The following is a 19,999-nucleotide window of genomic DNA, read 5'->3' as shown; positions in this document are numbered from 1 at the left end:
AAAACAACTCCAATAAAATAAATGGAAAAGACAGATAACCTTGAGCCATTAGAGACAAGACGAGAGCCGTTGTGCAGGCAAGAAGGCAAAGAGACTACCATCCCACCCACTCCACTCGAAACTCGAGAGTAGAACCTAGAACAGACTGAAACGACAGAGTCTCAACAACATCGTCAAAGAACTCAGATTGGAGGTGCCAGGAATAGAAGAAAAGGGAACTCACCAACAATCTCTGACGCTAGAAATGATCAATGAACACTATCCAGCGCACTCTCGGATCCAAGCATATACCGATGGATCAGTGGAAAAGGCAGTTCAGAATGATGGGAATTGTGCCTACATCAAATTTCCAGACAGCTTCACTCTCACACTTTCTCATCCAGTCGGCAAGAGATGCTCCAACTATAGAGCCGAGATGCAAGCCTTCACATCGGCCACACTCCAACTGTATGAGCGAGTAGAAAAGGGACAAAATATTGTTTTCTTAACAGACTCCAAGTCAGCTCTTCAGGCCCTCTCAGCAGGTCCATCAGACAACTTAACCAGAGAGCTGCTGGAAAACATTAATCTTCTGTCTGAGAACAAAAATGTAATGTAGCATTTCAATGGATTCCTGTACATGTAGGCATAGCTGGAAATGCAGCTGCGGACAAATAAGCATAGGAAGCAACCAAGCAAATAGAGCCCCAACCTCCAACTTCATACAGAAAAGCTCAGACTCTGCTGAAGAACAGCTTTGCGTCAGACTGGAAGAACATAAATTGAAGCTCCCTGCCAAATCATGACAGTCTACACAAGCCAAACAGGCACAGCCAAACAGCTGTCTTCCGTCTGTGCACTGGACACTGTGGCCTGATAAAACATATGAAGAAGTTGGTGTTGCAGAGACAGCTAAATGTCAGTGCGGATCAGAAGAACAAGCACCATTCCACATCATGCAGAGCTGTTCCTATCTGGAAGAAGCACCGTAACGCCGGAAAGTTTGGCCCACAGACATCCCGTTTGAGACCAAGCTGTGCGGAGATGCCAGCGACCTGCAGAAAACTGTGCAGTTCATTGCCGCATCTAATCTAAAGATATAAAACGGACATAAGAAGATGGAACGCAGTAAGTAAGTAAATAAAGGTTAATATTAAAATGAATTAACATCAAGTTATAACGATAAGGTATTTTTGAACAAAGAAATGAAATAACAGTGCAATTTTTACCCGAAAATGAATTTTAATCTTTAACATCAGGGCTGATTTAGACTCATGTCTGATGATATCTTCATTGTTGACATTGACCCATATATAATAATATGAAACTTCATGGAATAACTATAAGATACTAATAATGACAAAATACCTTTAAAAAATGAAAAGTATTGCAAAAATTCTATTTTTGCGATCTTTCACACAAATTTGACCTTTTACCTTCGATATAAGCTGTACCAATTACTGTTTTTGAAATTAGATCTGCATTGCTGACATTGTCTTATAAATATACATAAGAAAGAATTACTTTCAATGAAAAAAATGACAAGATAATTTTTAACGAAGAAAAAATTAAATATGCTGTATTTTGAATTTTTACATGAAAATGACCTTTGACCTCTAATGTCAGGTTTGACCTTGACTAATTTTTCATTATTATTTCAGCAGTGATATTGTCTGTAATATATACTTTAAAATGAATAATGATCAGTGTTACTAGCAGAAACAAAATACCCTATAACTATAAAGAAAAATAATTGCAAAAATGCTGTTTTGCGAATTTTTACGCAAATTTGACCTTTCACCTTTGTTAATAGGTTTGCCTTTGACTTATTGGGATAAGATCTACATTGCTGACCTATTTGACATGTATACATTAAAGTGAATTGCTAAAAGTGAATTATAACAAAAAGTTATTTTTGAACAAAATAATGATTAAGCATGCTACATTTTGTAATTTTCTATACAAAAATGACCCCTGACCTTCAATACCAGGTTTGACCTTGACTTATTTTCTGTTCCATGATATTGTCTGACATATATACAGTAAAATAAACAACGATCAGTTACTAAAATGACAAAACAAATACTTTTAAACAATAAATATTATTACAAATAGGTGATATTTTTGCAACATTTTACTCACTTTTTTGACCTTTGACCTTTAATATTATGGTTGACCTTGAATGTTTTGAAATTATATGTGCTTACCAGACATTGCATAACCCTTATACATTAAAATGAACTGATATAATTGACTAATATCAACAAGATATTATTAACAAAGAGTAAAGTTAAAGAGGTTTTTTTATTCGTTTACTTGCAAATGACCCTTGACCCTTAATATCACTTTTGAACTTGTTTGAATTTAGACGATATCTTTATTACTGACATTGTGGGACATATAGATATTAAAATAAATCACGGACAATTATTAATTATGATTAAAAATGTCTGTTATATTTCAAACAGGAAGCTATTCATGCGATTTTTCACACAAATTTGACCTTTGACCTTTGATATTAGCTTTACCCGTGCCGTTTTGGGGTTACATCTGCACTGCGGACTTTGCCTGACATACAAACATTAGAACGAATTAACTAAATAAAGCTGAGTGACTTGTGATAACAAACTATTTTTTAAGAATAAAAATAAATTTCAGATACGCCAATTTTGTGATTTTTACATAAATTTGAATTTGACCTTGAATATCAAGTTTGCCTTGCCCTACACTCCTTTTTAATGAATTTCTTATTGCTGTCATTATTTGACTTATATATATTTACTGACAATCAGATAGTTACTGTAATTAAACAATGAAAAAACTGATAGATGTTAATATCCCCTGATAGCCCGGCTTATAAGTCATTCGATCTTGCACTTTTTAGTAGAGACAAAAAACAAAGACAAATATCAAACAGGGAATGCCACGTACCAAAACGCAGCCTCCCGAAAACGAAACCCACAGCACGCAGATGCGTACACCACAATACACACACACACATACACATACACGCACACACACACAAAGTCAACACATTAGGACAAAACGAACAAACAAAGGAACACAGTGGGGCACCGCCTTGGAACGGTCAGTGGCAAAAACACCACTGGGGAGCTTAAACCGGTTTATGGTGCGCACCCAACCTCACTCTTACCCCTACCATGTTTTCCAAAGACACGGGACAGTGTAGATAAAAGTAATCCCCTCCAGGTGAATCTCTAACACACGTAATGGAAACAAAAAGGCATGGCATGTAAAACACAAAAATGCTCGTGTATAAATATATAAAAAGCAAACCTTTAGAACCAAAAACGCATGTACTTAATGCCTTTTCAGAAGACAGAGCAACAAGAGAAACACCCTTAAGGGTCCGACGAAACAGGCCAGAAGACAGATATCAAAACAGTTCAGTACTGGTAGGATTTAAAAACTGATTATCATAGAGTCCTCTCCCTCTTCCGTCAGATACAATCAAAGAGGGAAGCGTAGTGTCCAACTGTAAACGGGTTGAACACTAAACATGCGGTATGTCTCAAAACAGTTGGGTCGTAACCTCTTTTAATAAAACGTTTTATAATTTTACCAAATACATTTGGAAAATTACCATGACCCAAGATCTTACGAAGTTTGTAAACCACATCCCCATAAAAAACGGGTTTAGAAATACCTTCTCGCAAAAGTGTCTTTAAATTACTATTGAATTTTAAAACTAAATAAGAATTTAGCAAAATATTTACGCAATTTGTAATAACAGTAGCCTTGCTGAAGAAGTTTACTTGTAATATATTGATTACGTTCATTGAAATGCTTGACATGACTACACGCTCTGGCAAACCGAATTAATTGAGAAATACATACCCCATAAGATGTAGCCTGAGGTACATCCCCATCCATACAAGCCATGAACATAAAATGATTGTAGGTTATAACAGAAATCTGAATATGGAACACTGACTTTTCGCACCTTCTCTTGTCAGGGGCAGACAACTCATTTAAAGGATATTTTCACCAAATTTCTTTTTAAATCGTGATATTTCGCTCAATTTTTTTTAAAAAACTTTAAGATTTTTGGGATTTAAGTGTTTTGTGTTAATATCTTTATATTTATAGTATTAAAAGCAGGTTTACTCTCAAGTTTATTCATGCGCAACGACTTCCGTTATTTTGATAAAAATGCTCTTAGTAGTTATATTTTTTAATGAATCCTGACAAAACTGTTATATATTTTATCTTTATAGGAATGCAAAATTGAAATAATGTAAATAAATAATATATTTCAGAAAAAGACAAAAATATTCATTGTGGTTTATAAACAGCTATCGGTTCTTCTTTTTTATCAAAATTACCGTAAAATGTTTGTAATATAATATTCATTTTTCAATACAAAACCCTTAAGACAACACTTTTTACACTTTTGTGACATTATCCGCGATCAAATATATCATTTTCCTGTAAAAAATCAGTTAACCCTATTAAAAGGGAGGTAATCGGTACATGGAAATAGATTGTGCATATTTGTCACATTAGCGTGATTAATGCAGGCACTTATGTATTTAGATTAAAAGGTTCGTGGTCTCAGAAGAATAATTGAGTGGATTCATTCATGGCGATTTACCATTGAATAAATTGCACATGCTAACATAGCTGGATTTTGTTGCAAGTTTAACAAAGAAGAAAGTAGTCAATCTCTGTATATTTAAGAAATAAGAATTAATATCACGGGGCGTAGCTCGGATGATATAATAATACGCATCAGAACGACAAAAAATGAATAGCGAATCACTAAATTAGATATATTATTTCGATTCTAACACGTTACGAAGAACTTTAAAGTACATCCTTGTCGACATCCATCAAATGCCTAGTATTTGCCTATTTTCTATTTTCTGTTGATTTATTTTCCTGCGCTACTGTATGCCGTCTAACGCTTTGACGTAATAATTGTGACGTCAGGAAAATGAATTGATATTATTCACACATTATTCAGCTAGGAAAATGAATTCGGTTGTGTTAGAATCTGCGATAAACAATGGTTAACGCGCGGACCGGTAAGACAGCATTATGAAGTCCATTATGACGTCAAATGGTGGCATGACGTCCGGTTTATTACTACTTGGATAAATGAAGCCTAGCAAAACTTTATCATAACATTTCAATGACCATGTAAGAATAAAAATAAAGGCCGTCGACTGGTTTTTTTCACCTGATTTATCACGGTTCAGAGCTCAGATGCGCCGGAATTGAACCAAAATAATTTAAATATATGTAATTAAAATGCGATGTTTTTAACATCGAGATTTATATAAAGACATGGGTGTGATATTTTAAGTGAAATGTTTCTATAAATCTAACATTTGTAACGGCATGTTGTGTGTATCATTCTGTATATTTTTGCAAACTAACGTAATAAAAGATGTACTCAGATGAACATTACTAAGTCGCAATTTATTTCTTACGTTAGTCAAACTGCATTTATATCTGACAGATGAATATCTTAAGATTTAAAGAAAATTGACATCAGAACATAATTTAATCACACAAAGCATGTAAAAGTCTTACAGAGTAATTACTGACCTATCATACTAAAGGTCTATGACCATGGTGTAAAATAAAAATCAGCTCTGTAAAAAATATATACGTGTTTTAAATGTTAAGGGGTGCGTATTTCGAACGCATCCATGAAGTACATACCAAAATGGAAACTGCTAGTTTGCTATTTATATCATATACGTACATTTTTTTCTTTAATATTGTTTACACTGATTCAGTTTTGCATTACTTTAAATATTTTTATAAATAAACTTTTCAACTTATGGCATATATTTATACTAGCCTGCATCATCATGAAAGTGTATTATGACTTATGTCCAGTGTAATCACAAAAGAATGACGACGCGACGTCTGTAAGCAGTCGTACATCCAAACGTTGTGATATTTGTAGCCCCGTTTTGGAAAGCCAATTAACTTCGGTAGAAATATTTATTTCATTTCATTTCATCAAATGTAATCGTTTTAGAGTACTAAGTTGTGTAAAAAAATCTTATGTTTATCTTACATTCCTTTTCATTAAAAAAGTAGTCTGTGGTTTAATGGTTCAAATCTGGGTATGAAACATATGGACGTGTTTAGGATAAAAATCATGTATTTCATACCAAAATATAAATTTCTAAACCACGATTGTCATGTGTATCTTATAACTACTACTTGAAATATTCAGTCTAATTTTACATATTTTGGGAGTAATACTTCTCGGGAACCCTACAGCAAATGTATTAATGTGGTGTCACAATGCAGTTTTCCCATTGGTCACATCCGGTAACATACATATTTACCATACCGCAATTATTCCACCTTTACGTAAAGTCGTAGTAATGGTACATAGGTTTATCGTTTATAATGCAGAAGCAATTTTAAGATATACTAATAAGGTAGCCTGTCCAAATTGTAATGTACTATGTTGACTTAGAAACTATGTAAAGGTACATTTATAAATATTTTGTTTACAGTCATACGGCAGACTAGCACAGTATATCATCTCACTGGGAAAATGCAGTTTGATATAAATATGTTAGATCAAAGTCGCCACACTATAAGAAAAACATCAAAGCAATCATACATTTTTTTCTCTCATTAATTTATATAATAGAATAATATATCTCTGACAGGTAAAAACACCCCAAAAATGAAATTTAGTAAGGAAATCCTTTCAAATATGCGCAAATGCTCAGTTTTATTCATCAGTTAAAAAGTATATTCGGATGAGTATTCCTCCCCACCCTCTCTCCCCCCCCCCTCTCTCTCTCTCTCCCCCCCCCCCCGCCCCCCGACACACACACAACACACCTTTCCGGATATTATACCTTATCGGGATAAACTTGCATTAGTTCGTGTCAAAACATTATCTCACATGCCACTTTTAAAAATGGAGTTCTAAAATGTTTTAAATGTCTACAATAAACAATACATTATAAGCTAGATACTTAATAACTATCAAGTTCTTCATTGAGCTGCTTCTAAATGGGTTGAGGCATTGATGTGAATACTACAAGTATATGATATTGCATGTTTCAATCAGCTGTAATTTTGACATTTTACTAACAATATACTTTTCTTAATGAGTAAACATATTTGCATGTAATTTGAAAGGTATTTGAAATAGTCTAAGTATTACGCTAGAAGATTTGTTAAGTGCATGTTGTCATACAGTTACAGCTGTATGCAACATCGCGGTACAAATAAAATCTCTCTGACATATCCCTACAAATATTCTTTAAGGGAATATTTCTTTTTTTTTTTTTCAGTTTTATATACATTCCTTGCTTTTTAACAATTTGAAAGGGTTTGCTTTTCTCAGTATTTTATATGCCATCCCTTAGTCTAGCTCTGCTGCAAAATATTCATGAAATTAACCAGTCTACATTGTTCTTCATTATGTTATAACAAGTAATATATTACTGCAAAAGTATAGAAAAGTATTGAATTCGAATTAAGATCTACGTATGAATTGATTATTAAATAAATACGAGGTTTTGTTTGTATCCACAAGAAAGAAATATACAACATTTAGAATGAGCAAATATGAGGCATCTCTCCCGTATGTGTGGACAAGTTTAAAATGACCCGAAAAGGCATTTATAGTCGGAAGAATTCTAAAGCGATATAATCTAATTATAAACACGTTTTTTTCTCTTTTTTAAATACTATTATAATACTATTTAATAAAAAGTTTGTCTTTGTTTGAAAACAGGATGTAAAGTTTACGATTTGTGATACCTCGTTTTTGATAATTTATGCCTGTTCATACAAATTATTCCCAAAGAAACCTTTCTATGATATTTCTTAAAATAATGTAACTTTGAGAAGCTCTACATAGTCCAATTGTTTGGTCACCAGATTATTAGAAATTTATAAAAGGGCGATTGTCAGAATAATTTGTATATCTGATATATTGTTAACGTAACACATAAGCACAGATAGTGCTCGACTCCCTTTTCATGTTGTCATTGCTAAAATTATTGTTGAATTGCTGTATATAATAGAATTTGGGTCATTTGTGGCTAATTTGGGTTCATTATGTGGATGGCTGGGTCCCAGCTTCGCACATTATGTCATATACAAAAGTTAAAGGGAACCAGATATTTGATAGAGCAAGTACTCGTTGTAAAACGTTATGTTTAAATTTGGACCAATCAGAAACAAGTTCTAAAAATAGCACGTCTGCTGGGGTATAAATAGGTAGATTGGTGACAGAGAGGTCATTCGGTATCCAGCGGTTGAAGAAGACACATCGAGGATTCAACTAATAATTTATCCCAGTACCTTGATAAGGAGACTATTGCAGTAACCCTGTCAGGGCGGATAAATTATTAAAAAGAAGACTTTGGAAGTTTATAGACTAAAGAAGAGTTGCAGAATTTCAATAAGGTTTCGAGCTATAGGGCCAGCGCATAGGAGTTTACCTTAAGGGTAGTTGAATGCTATATACGATAGCATATATAGGCTGAGCATCGGGAAGCTGAGACAGAGACCCAGAGTTTGGTAATCTACTGAGATAGTAGGAGAGTTCCAGCTTATAGAAGGTTCAGCATTATTGGCGAAGTACAGCCAAGGCATCGGGGATAATACCTATATGGTAGTTGAATGCTATATATGATAGCATATAGGCGCTGAGCATCCAGGAGTCAGGGCAATCTTATAGAGTTTGAGAGGACAGAGGCCGAGCATCTATGCGATAGGACTCGTATGTTGTTGATTCAAAGACATTGTCTGACGGGAACTTCAACAAAAAGACCAGTCAAGTATAGAGTCTCCAGCCTATAGGAGTTTGAGCTAATCATTTTTAATTGAAGATTGTTAGTTTGAAACATTTAGTGATTTGCCTGATTCCTGAAATTGTCTAGCTCATAATAAGAAATAATTTACGAATCATTGGTACACGAATCATTTAGGCAAGGTAGCCAGAGGAAAATTCTATATCTGAGATATTTGGTCTCACTAGCTTTACGTTTTAACAAAGGACATTCTACATCGTTTGTCAGCTAGTCTAAGACATAGTCACCTTAGCGATTGGACCCAAACCATTGTTCAAGATACTAAAGGCGTAGGCACTTCCCTGGGTCATATAACCAGTATCCTGACAATTTGGGGGCTCGTCCGGGATCTATATCAAAGGAGGTACAGAGACTAGTGGTTTTAACGTTCTGTTGGTGTACCAGAAGGCGCTGTGACAGCAGGTAGTCTGAGCTTATAGTTGAGTTTTATAGATAGTTCCAGCTTAAAGTTTCAAAATGGACTACGATAGATGGGTGGCGATGGGAGAACGAATGGGCTTTTCAGGTTCTGAGCTTAGTGATTATGTGGATAGAAAAGAGAAGGAATATACTGAACGAGAAGAGCGTATGTTGAGACGAGATGCGGAAAGGCGGCATCATGATGATGAACAACGTAGGTTTGAGGCTCAAGAAGCTGAGAAGAAAAGGTTATTTGAGTTGGAACGTTTGGAAAAAGAAAGAGCTTTAAAAGAGGAAGAACGAGTTTTGAAAGAGCAGGAGTTTGAGATGTTAAAACTAAAGGCTGAAGCCGGAGCTTTAGGAGCTGATAAAGGTGCTGAGCACTTCAGCAGTAAAACATTGCGGCCAAGGCTACCGAAGTTCGAGGAAAGTAAAGATGATATGGATGCATACCTCGAACGATTTGAGCGGTTTGCGAAAAGCCAGGGATGGAAAGAAGAGACATGGGCTGTCAGCCTCAGCTCATTACTCACAGGAAAAGGCCTGGACGTATACACAAGCATGCCTCCAGACCAAGCTAATGACTATACGGCATTAAAGAAAGCAGTTTTGAAGCGTTATCAGTTAACAGAAGAAGGTTTTAGATTGAAGTTCAGGGAATGCAAGCCTGAGCGTGGTGAAACTGTTTTTCAGTTTATGGCAAGGTTGGACAGATATTTTAGTCGATGGACAGAAATGGCAGAAGTTGATAATACGTTTGAAATGCTGAAAGACCTTATGATCAGAGAACAGTTCATCCAAACATGTTCCACAGACCTTGCTTTGTTCTTAAAGGAAAGAGTTGCAAAATCGAGGGCTGAGATCACGCAGTTAGCAGAACAATACATTGAAGCACATGGTGGTACTATAACCTCAAACAGGGTTTTGAAAAATAATTCCTCATCCAATAGACCACCACAACGTCCAAGTATGACACCTTCATCTCAGCCCCAACAAAGAGAAAGGCCAGCTTTTAAAAAGCCTGTATGTTTTGTATGCCACAAGGAAGGTCATATAGCTAGAGAATGCAGAGACCTATCCAAGAGAAAAATAAGCGGTGCTGCTTTAGCTAGTAGGGGATCCTATGAGGAAAGACAGAGAAATAGGCATGGAACGCAAGATTCTACACCTATAGATTGGAGAAAGGAAGGCCAAGCGCAGAAAGACAGACAGTATGAAGACAGGAAAGTGTCAGCTTCATGCATAGCTGTGTCATTAGATGACAGAAAGGTAAAAGACAACATAGAAGATGGATGGCTTAAGTTAGGAGATGGACAATCTGTTTCGGTCATAGCAAGCACCTGTACCATTGATTCAACAACCGGTGAAAGAAACTTGGTGTTGAAGATAGGATATATAGGGGATAAAGAAGTTCAAGTTTTGAGAGATACAGGTTGTGAGTTGGCAGCTGTTAGGAAAGATTTCGTATCAGAGAATCAAATGTTAGATAAGAAGTATCTTATGGTTGCAATTGATGGACGAACAAGGATAGTTCCTTCAGCAAGGATACAAGTTGACACACCATATTATACAGGAGAAGTTGAAGTCATGGTTTTGACAACTTTGATCTGCGATTTAGTTATTGGAAATATCAAAGGGGCTTCTGATAGACCAGACATTAACTGGAGTAGTAGGGATGGAAAACAGTCTCCATCAAAAGAAAATATTGTTGCAGCTGTGGTAACGAGAGCACAGGCTGAGAAAGAAAAACAGTCAATAAAACCTTTGAAGGTCACAGAACCTAAACAGGACGAACTTGATGTCGAGCAATTAAAAAAAGCTCAGAAGGAAGACAATACCCTAGGAAAACTGTATACCTATGCCTCGCATCAGAAGAAAATGAAGACGAAAAGTGGTTTAACATTTATGTACGAAGTCAAGAAGGATGTATTGTATAGAACCTTCGAAGAAAAGAAAGGCAGTTTTATCAAAGAGATAAAGCAAATAGTAGTTCCAACTCTATTCAGAAAGAGGGTTATGTCTTTAGCTCATGAATCAATAGTTGGAGGACACCTATCAATAAGAAAGACAGTTGATAGGATACAAACAAGTTTTTACTGGCCTGGGTTAACTAGTGATGTCACAAGGTTTTGTAGGTCGTGTGACATATGTCAGAAAATGATCCCAAAAGGAAAAGTTAGAAAAGTTCCTCTAGGAGATATGCCAATAATGGAGACACCATTTCATCGGGTGGCTGTGGATTTAATAGGACCTATTGCTCCTGTTTCAGAAAAAGGAAATCGGTATATTCTTACCGTGGTCGACTATGCCACAAGATATCCTGAGGCAGTTGCATTACCTAGGATTGAGACAGAACGGGTAGCTGAAGCTTTGCTAGATATATTTTCTAGAGTAGGATTTCCATCCGAAATCTTGAGTGACAGGGGAAGTCAGTTTACCTCACAGCTGATGGAAGAAGTTTGTAGGCTGATCAGTCTGAAACAAATGTTCACAACTCCGTATAACCCAAAGTGCAATGGTTTCTGTGAGCGTATGAATGGTATTTTAAAGAGTATGTTGAAAAAGATGTGTCAAGAAAAACCAAAAGACTGGGATAGATATTTGTCAGCCGTATTGTTTGCATATCGAGAGGTTCCACAGGCAAGTACCGGATTCTCACCATTTGAACTACTCTATGGTAGGACAGTCAGAGGACCTATGCAAATACTTAAAGAACTTTGGACTGAAGCTGAAACACCAGAAACAAGAAACACATATGAATATGTATTAGACTTACGGAATCGGCTGGAGGAAACATGTAAGGTAGCTAGAGAAAGTCTTCATGTAGCACAAGAAACGTACAAACACCATTATGACAAGAGTGCCAGAAACAGAAATTTGAAGATCGGTGATAAAGTACTATTACTTTTACCAACTAATCACAATAAGTTGATGCTCCAGTGGAAAGGACCTTATGAAGTAGTAGATGTGGTCAATAAAATGGATTATAAAGTAAAGGTCGGTGACAAAATAGGACTTTACCATATCAATTTACTCAAAAAGTACGAAGAAAGACAAGATACTTTTGCAGGAAGTGTCGCCGTGATCGAGGCCAAGGTTAGTACAGAGACAGGGGTAGTTGATGACGAAAATTTGCTCGATCTTGTCAGAATAGGAGGATCGGAAACATATAAAGATGTAAAAATCAATCCTCAGTTATCCAAAGACCAAATAACTCAAATAAAATCTCTTGTGAAACAATATCAAGAAATTTTTACAGAAAGTCCTGGAACTACAAATCTCGCAGAACATAAGGTCGAACTTACCACCACGGAACCTGTTAGAGTCAGACAATACCCAATACCATATGCAAAACGAAATGAGGTTAACCAAGAGGTTCAACACATGTTAAAGGCTGGTATCATCGAGCCTGCCACCTCTGCATACAATTCCCCTATCGTTATGGTAAAAAAAAAAGACAATACAAACAGATTTTGTATCGATTTTAGACGTTTGAATTCTGTAACGAAATTTGATACAGAGCCAATGGGAAATGATGAAGATATTCGGTCAAAACTTCATGGGGATAAGTTCTTCACAAAATTAGACATCAGCAAAGGTTACTGGCAGATTCCTGTCGAGAAGCAATCTAGGCACTTGACAGCATTCACAACACCTGAGGGAAGTTTTCAGTTCCAGAAAATGCCATTTGGTATGATCAATTCAGGTGCTACATTTAATAAAATGATGCGAAAATTACTTACAGGATGCAAACATGCTGACAATTACGTGGACGATATTTTAGGTCACACAATGACATGGGACACACATATGTCAATGTTACAAGATATTTTTAAGAGAGTTAGGGATGCAAATCTTACATTAAGACCATCAAAGTGTCTAATAGGATATAGTAATATTTCATTTACTGGACATAAAGTCGGAAACGATCAGCTGGAAATGGAAGATGATAAACTAGATCGCATAAGGAATGCTGACGAACCTAAGACTAAGAGACAAGTACGGAGCTTCCTTGGTCTAACAGGATATTATAGAAAATTCATAGCATCGTACTCTGAAGTTGCAGCACCCCTGACCGACTTAATCAAGAAAGGAAAACCTAATAACGTCGTATGGGAAGAACAACATGCCAAAGCTTTTAATACTTTGAAAACCTTGCTTACACAAGCACCTATTCTACGGTTACCAGACTTTTCACGACCTTTTATATTACAATGCGATGCTTCAGATACTGGGGTTGGAGCAGCACTTCTTCAGAGGTATGAAGATGGACAATTTCCCATAGCATATGCCAGTAAGAAATTGCTCCAGAGAGAGAGGAACTATTCGGTAATTGAAAGAGAATGTTTGTCAATAGTTTTTGGTGTTAAGAAATTTCAGAAGTATTTGTACGGCAGTGAATTCATCCTGCAGACTGATCATGCACCATTGAGTTACATACACAAATGTAAAGTAGAAAGCTCAAGAATTATGAGATGGGCATTGTTTTTGCAGTGTTACAGATTCAAAATTGAATCTATTAAAGGTACAGAAAATGTTTGTGCTGATTATTTAAGTAGACAATAATTGAGTACATGAAACAGAATATGGTGTGACTGATTTTGACACACACACACAAAAAACACAAAATCAAGAAATAGTAAAAAGAAAAAGAGATTTGTTTACAAATTATTCTTCATGTTTATGAAAAACTTAGAGTATTTTCTTGAGAAGGGGGCTATTGTCAGAATAATTTGTATATCTGATATATTGTTAACGTAACACATAAGCACAGATAGTGCTCGACTCCCTTTTCATGTTGTCATTGCTAAAATTATTGTTGAATTGCTGTATATAATAGAATTTGGGTCATTTGTGGCTAATTTGGGTTCATTATGTGGATGGCTGGGTCCCAGCTTCGCACATTATGTCATATACAAAAGTTAAAGGGAACCAGATATTTGATAGAGCAAGTACTCGTTGTAAAACGTTATGTTTAAATTTGGACCAATCAGAAACAAGTTCTAAAAATAGCACGTCTGCTGGGGTATAAATAGGTAGATTGGTGACAGAGAGGTCATTCGGTATCCAGCGGTTGAAGAAGACACATCGAGGATTCAACTAATAATTTATCCCAGTACCTTGATAAGGAGACTATTGCAGTAACCCTGTCAGGGCGGATAAATTATTAAAAAGAAGACTTTGGAAGTTTATAGACTAAAGAAGAGTTGCAGAATTTCAATAAGGTTTCGAGCTATAGGGCCAGCGCATAGGAGTTTTACCTTAAGGGTAGTTGAATGCTATATACGATAGCATATATAGGCTGAGCATCGGGAAGCTGAGACAGAGACCCAGAGTTTGGTAATCTACTGAGATAGTAGGAGAGTTCCAGCTTATAGAAGGTTCAGCATTATTGGCGAAGTACAGCCAAGGCATCGGGGATAATACCTATATGGTAGTTGAATGCTATATATGATAGCATATAGGCGCTGAGCATCCAGGAGTCAGGGCAATCTTATAGAGTTTGAGAGGACAGAGGCCGAGCATCTATGCGATAGGACTCGTATGTTGTTGATTCAAAGACATTGTCTGACGGGAACTTCAACAAAAAGACCAGTCAAGTATAGAGTCTCCAGCCTATAGGAGTTTGAGCTAATCATTTTTAATTGAAGATTGTTAGTTTGAAACATTTAGTGATTTGCCTGATTCCTGAAATTGTCTAGCTCATAATAAGAAATAATTTACGAATCATTGGTACACGAATCATTTAGGCAAGGTAGCCAGAGGAAAATTCTATATCTGAGATATTTGGTCTCACTAGCTTTACGTTTTAACAAAGGACATTCTACATCGTTTGTCAGCTAGTCTAAGACATAGTCACCTTAGCGATTGGACCCAAACCATTGTTCAAGATACTAAAGGCGTAGGCACTTCCCTGGGTCATATAACCAGTATCCTGACAGCGATAAAATTTTATACGTTGCTGAAAATGAAACACAGAAAGGCTTGGAAATATATTCCTTGTTCGACATTGATATATAACGAATTTCATATTTAGTAATATATTCATAAAGGCGATGTTAAATATTTCGTTACCTAGAATAATATCTGTCTTTGACCATTCAGTGGAAATATTTAGACAAGTTTCGTTTATCCATCTTTTGACCTCAGTCCAGTAAAAGCTACTGCAACAGCAATCATAAAATAAGTGTTTTAAAGTCTCAGTTTCTGTATTACCGAAAGAACAGCGAATCATTTCTTAAACCCATTTTTAGCAGGGAGTAATTTGTTGCAATGATTCTATGGTTAAGTCTAAATTGAAACCATTGCAACCTAGTATCTTCAGTTACAATGAAAGGGGATTTATATATATGTTTCTGGTTATAAAGCGCATTTAAATTTAATTTATTAATCCATTTCCTCATTGAAGAGAGGATTATTTCTGGCCTGGCAAGTAAGGAAGCATATATTTTCTACATCCTTTTATTTGACTATTAATTGTTTTGACCACAAATGGTTATAAAGGTGAGGCTTCCCTTTTTGCATAGTGTGGGAAGCTAACCTTGTCAATAAAATCTTTTATTGATGCAATAATACTTTGGTATTGTAAAAACTTGTTTTAACTTCATACTTATCAATAAAATCATTATATAACAGAAAATTTCCATTTCTATCTAGATAGTCGTTGATTAATGAAACTCCTTTCCTTGCAAACATGGGATAGTGAAAACCAGAACCACCAATTTTAAAATTACTGCTGTGCTGTACTGGCAGTGCACAGAAATCACTCCAACATTTTGGATATTGGTCGTTTATTTGTATGATTCCTTTAAAAATATCGTTCCAGAAGTAATTACTAATAGTGTTCATTTTATTAATCATAAAATGATTTCCATATTTACTGTTAGTTTGGTGAAAGGATAAATATCTGTGATAAGTTCAAAATATCTAGTTTTATATCTCATATACTTTCGAAGCCAAGTAAGTTTTGAAGCGGTTATGAAAGTGTCTAACTCTATCATTTTTATACCTCCGTTTTCATAGGACTGAATAATAGTATTTCTGTTTACCTTATCTTGGCCATTCCATAAAAAGCTTAGTAAGAATTTTACAAAGTTTTAATGATATCATTACTTGGATTTTGCAAACTCATAAGAAGGTGATTGATTTTTGGTAAAGCTAGTGCTTTCATGACTATATTATTACCTATAGGACTGATGATCCTTTTATTCCAGTGAGCGAAAAGCCTTTTAATTTCTTCAATGTTTGGCAGATAGTTAGTATTTGCCATATTTTTGAGGTCATTTGTGAAAGTCACTCCTAGTAATTTAAAACTTTGAGACTCACACTGAAGTCCAAGTTCTGGATTTAGTAATTTTTTAAAGATCCAATCAGAACAGCTTTAGTTTTGTCTATGTTTATTTGCAGTCCTGATATTCTTGCAAAGAATCCAAGTGTTTGTACTGTGTTTTTTAAGGACTTTCCAGTTCCATCTAATGGTACAGTTGTATCATCCGCATACTGTGACAGGAGAAATTCTGTATTATTTATTTTTATCCCTTTAATATTTTTGTTTTGATTCAAAATTGCTGCTAATACTTCTGCACACAGGATAAAGATATAGAGTGACAGTGGATCCCCCTGACGACAACCACGTTGGACCCTAAACCAATCTGACAGATTACCATTTATATTGACACAAGATTGTATATCTTTATAAAATAACCCAGTTCATAAAGTTTTCCCCAAGATTACAATACTGTAACACTTTGTACATAAAAGACCATGAAAGGGAATCAAAAGCCGTTGCAAAATCCACTAACAATAACATACCTGGAATTTGCTGTTCTTCTGTGTGGTACATTGCATCATACACTAGTCTTATATTATCTGCAATAAATCTCCCAGGAAGAAAACCAGATTGGTCTGAACTAATCAAATTCGGTAAGACATTTTTTTAATCTTTGAGCAATGCTGGCAGAAGCAATTTTGTATGAAACATTCAAAGGAGATGTGGGACGCCAATTTTTAATGTAACGTTTATCTTTATCTCCCTTTGGGATACAAGTTATGACCCATTGTTTATGGGTAACTGACAGATCCCCCGAATCAAAGTCATAGTTAATTGATCTTACTAGAAAATGGCCAATATCAGGCCAGAAAAAAATAAAGAAGGCAGTGGTAAATTCACTACTGCCTGGCGCTGTATCATTTGACATTTTTAGAGTGTTCAGCATATCACTGTATGTAAGATGCCCTTCTAAACCTTGTTTCACATTTTCACTTAATTTTGGGATATTATCATTTTGTAAAATGTAGTCTAGTACCTCTTTTCAGAATGTCTTAATGAGTATAACTTTTAATAATGGTTAACAACCTTATTCATAATTTCCTCTTACTTTTGTACAAGGGCTCCTGATGTTGAGTACAAAGAGTTCATTTAGTGCTGCACCTTCCCAGAGTAAATTAAGTTTATTAAAACACATGCAATGTAGTTCTGTTCTTGAAGTGAAATTGAGGGAAAGACACCTAAGATCAGATTTTTGTGCGTAATGTTTAGACATAAGCCTTTGAAAAAAAAACAGTATTTCATAAAAGTATATATAAAAACAATTGGTGGTTATCTTATTTGATTTTTAACCTCAACAAAGAAAACAACAATACACCAGATACCTAAAACTTAGATACATGTAGGTTTGTCATGTTACTTTCTAAATTTTATGTGCCAGTAATCGTAACTCGCACAAAACTATAGAAACTTGTTGTTTTGATTGATAACTTGTCATTTTGACTTTTGACAGGGGTGTGGGAATTTAGCCAGAGCAACCAGAACAACCAGAGTAGCCAGAAACCAACCCTAACAATTACCCTAACCCTTACCCTGGCTACTCTGGCTAAGTTCAAGTACATTTTTGACAGATTAAAAACTTTTTCATACGTTCCTCAAGTGTGCTTCAGAAAATCTTGTCTACACAAAGAAAATACTTTGAAAATACATACATATACCTCTACAAAATGGTATGTGCAGCTATATCTCTAGTTTTTGTCCCAACAATATCTACTTTGTAAAAGAAAAAATGACAGGAAACCTAATTTTTGGACCCAACAGTAGTTGCCGTGTAAAGGAAATTGACAGAAATTTTCTAAAACCGTCTAAAAACGAACGACAGAAAAAAGAAAGAAAATAACGTGAAACCCAAAACACAAAGTACACCGACTGGTAGTTTTGATTAATAACTTGCCATTTTAGACAGTTAAAAACAATATTTTAAAATGGTCCCTAAAGATAAGTAAGAAATATTGTAGCTACACTAAGAAAAAGACTTTTTTTGTGGAAAAAGGAAGCATATAAAACAGCACGGTAGCAACCATTAAATGTTCTGAGCTACATCTTTAGGTTTTTATCAACACAATGACTGAACAATAAAAGAAAAGAATCTGACTGTCTAGAATAATATACAGAACATTAACAGGAAACCATGTTAATTATAGCTAACTATGATTGACTGTTTCGATAATAATGTTTAATAATACCAATTGTTTAAATGACTTGTCCTTTTTGACAGTGAAGAGATAATTGAGACGGTCCATAAAGATGATTCCGAAAAAAAATAAACAACAAAAAAAAACAAAAACAAAAAAAAAACTGGACTACACTAAAAAAGGGGAAACATATTTGAAAAGAAAAAAACATATGAACTGCATCTACATAATGTTCTGTGCTACATCTCTAAGTTTTAATCCAAAGAAAGATTGCACAATAAAAAGAAATTGATAATTGATAAAACTATCTGACTCTCTAAAATAATCTACAAAAAACTTATAATGAAACCACGTTAATAGTAGCTCACGTTAATAATAGCTAACTATGACATATGGCTGTTACAATACTAATATATAGTAGTATCAATCGATTACTGACTTGTCATTTTTGGCAGTGAAAAGATATTTTGAGAAGGTCCCTAAAACCTTTTATGTGACAGTTAAAATATTTTGAAGCGGTCCCTAAAGATGATTCAAAAAAATATTGACAACGCTGAGAAAAGAAAGAAAAAAGAAAGACTTATTTGAAAAGAGTAACATATGAAGTTCCAAGTTTACAAAAATTTTCTGTGCTACTAGGTTTTGATCCAAACAATAACTGCACAATAAAAAAGAAAATTAATAATTGACTGTCTAAAACATTCTACCGAAAAATTAACATGAAATCACGTAATAATAGTTACCTTTGACATGTAACTTTTACAACAATAATTTTTAGTGATATCAACCACTCAAATTAAAAATTGTACAACCATAACCATGCTGCATAGCCGAAGTGCATTACGGAAACATAACCTGGCTTACTGACCAATCTTATGCCAACATATTACACATTGCTTGAGCAAAAAAAGAAAATTAACATATGTTAATAAACAAAGAAGAAAAAAAACACATGTAAGAGCATTGAAGCTCCTATAAAGATTATGATGTGTTGGACATTTCAGTTAGTCATCATTGATTTAGTCTCCCAGTAATGGTTTTGACAAATCTGAAATACATGTCAGTTTTGATCTTTCTCTCGTTTTTTTAATAATGTCACAATATAATTCAATATTTATTTGAAAAATCATGTTACAACATAACTGAAATTGACTTTTTAATTTATACATTGATAACAATTTACAATTTGTATATATTATACAACATATTACCAGACCAGATTAGTCGACATATGAATAATATAAAATGTTTTCTGAAATATATATACTAAATAAAGAGGGGTCGGTATACTTTTCCGTAAAAAGCAGATACAACATAAGTATATATCT

At 34.8% G+C, this 19,999-nt stretch overlaps 1 protein-coding gene across 1 annotated transcript; it reads left to right on the top strand.

Moving 5' to 3' along the window:
• The first annotated feature begins 9,266 nt into the window (after positions 1–9,266).
• On the top strand, positions 9,267–19,705 carry LOC128555404 (uncharacterized). The gene is made up of 5 exons (XM_053537684.1): positions 9,267–9,423; positions 10,456–10,878; positions 11,479–11,670; positions 11,797–13,538; positions 19,676–19,705. The coding sequence occupies exons 1-5, from the start codon at positions 9,267–9,269 to the stop codon at positions 19,703–19,705; spliced, it is 2,544 nt and encodes an 847-aa protein (XP_053393659.1).
• The last annotated feature ends 294 nt before the right edge of the window (positions 19,706–19,999 follow it).

Source organism: Mercenaria mercenaria, chromosome 2 (genome assembly GCF_021730395.1).
Source record: "Mercenaria mercenaria strain notata chromosome 2, MADL_Memer_1, whole genome shotgun sequence".
NCBI classification, from domain to species: Eukaryota; Metazoa; Mollusca; class Bivalvia; order Venerida; family Veneridae; genus Mercenaria; species Mercenaria mercenaria.
The sequence above is the reverse complement of the archived record's forward strand: the minus strand, read 5'-3'. Positions and strand labels throughout refer to the sequence as shown.

Excerpts from the sequence above, each read along its gene's own strand:
- LOC128555404 (XM_053537684.1), top strand. The coding sequence starts at position 9,267 with ATGGACTACGATAGATGGGTGGCGATGGGAGAACGAATGGGCTTTTCA. Across the intron at positions 11,671-11,796 it reads ACAGCTGATGGAAGAAGTTT|ACTGGGATAGATATTTGTCA; the intron begins GTAGGCTGATCA and ends AAAAACCAAAAG. Across the intron at positions 13,539-19,675 it reads AGAGAGAGAGGAACTATTCG|TTAGTCATCATTGATTTAGT; the intron begins GTAATTGAAAGA and ends TGGACATTTCAG.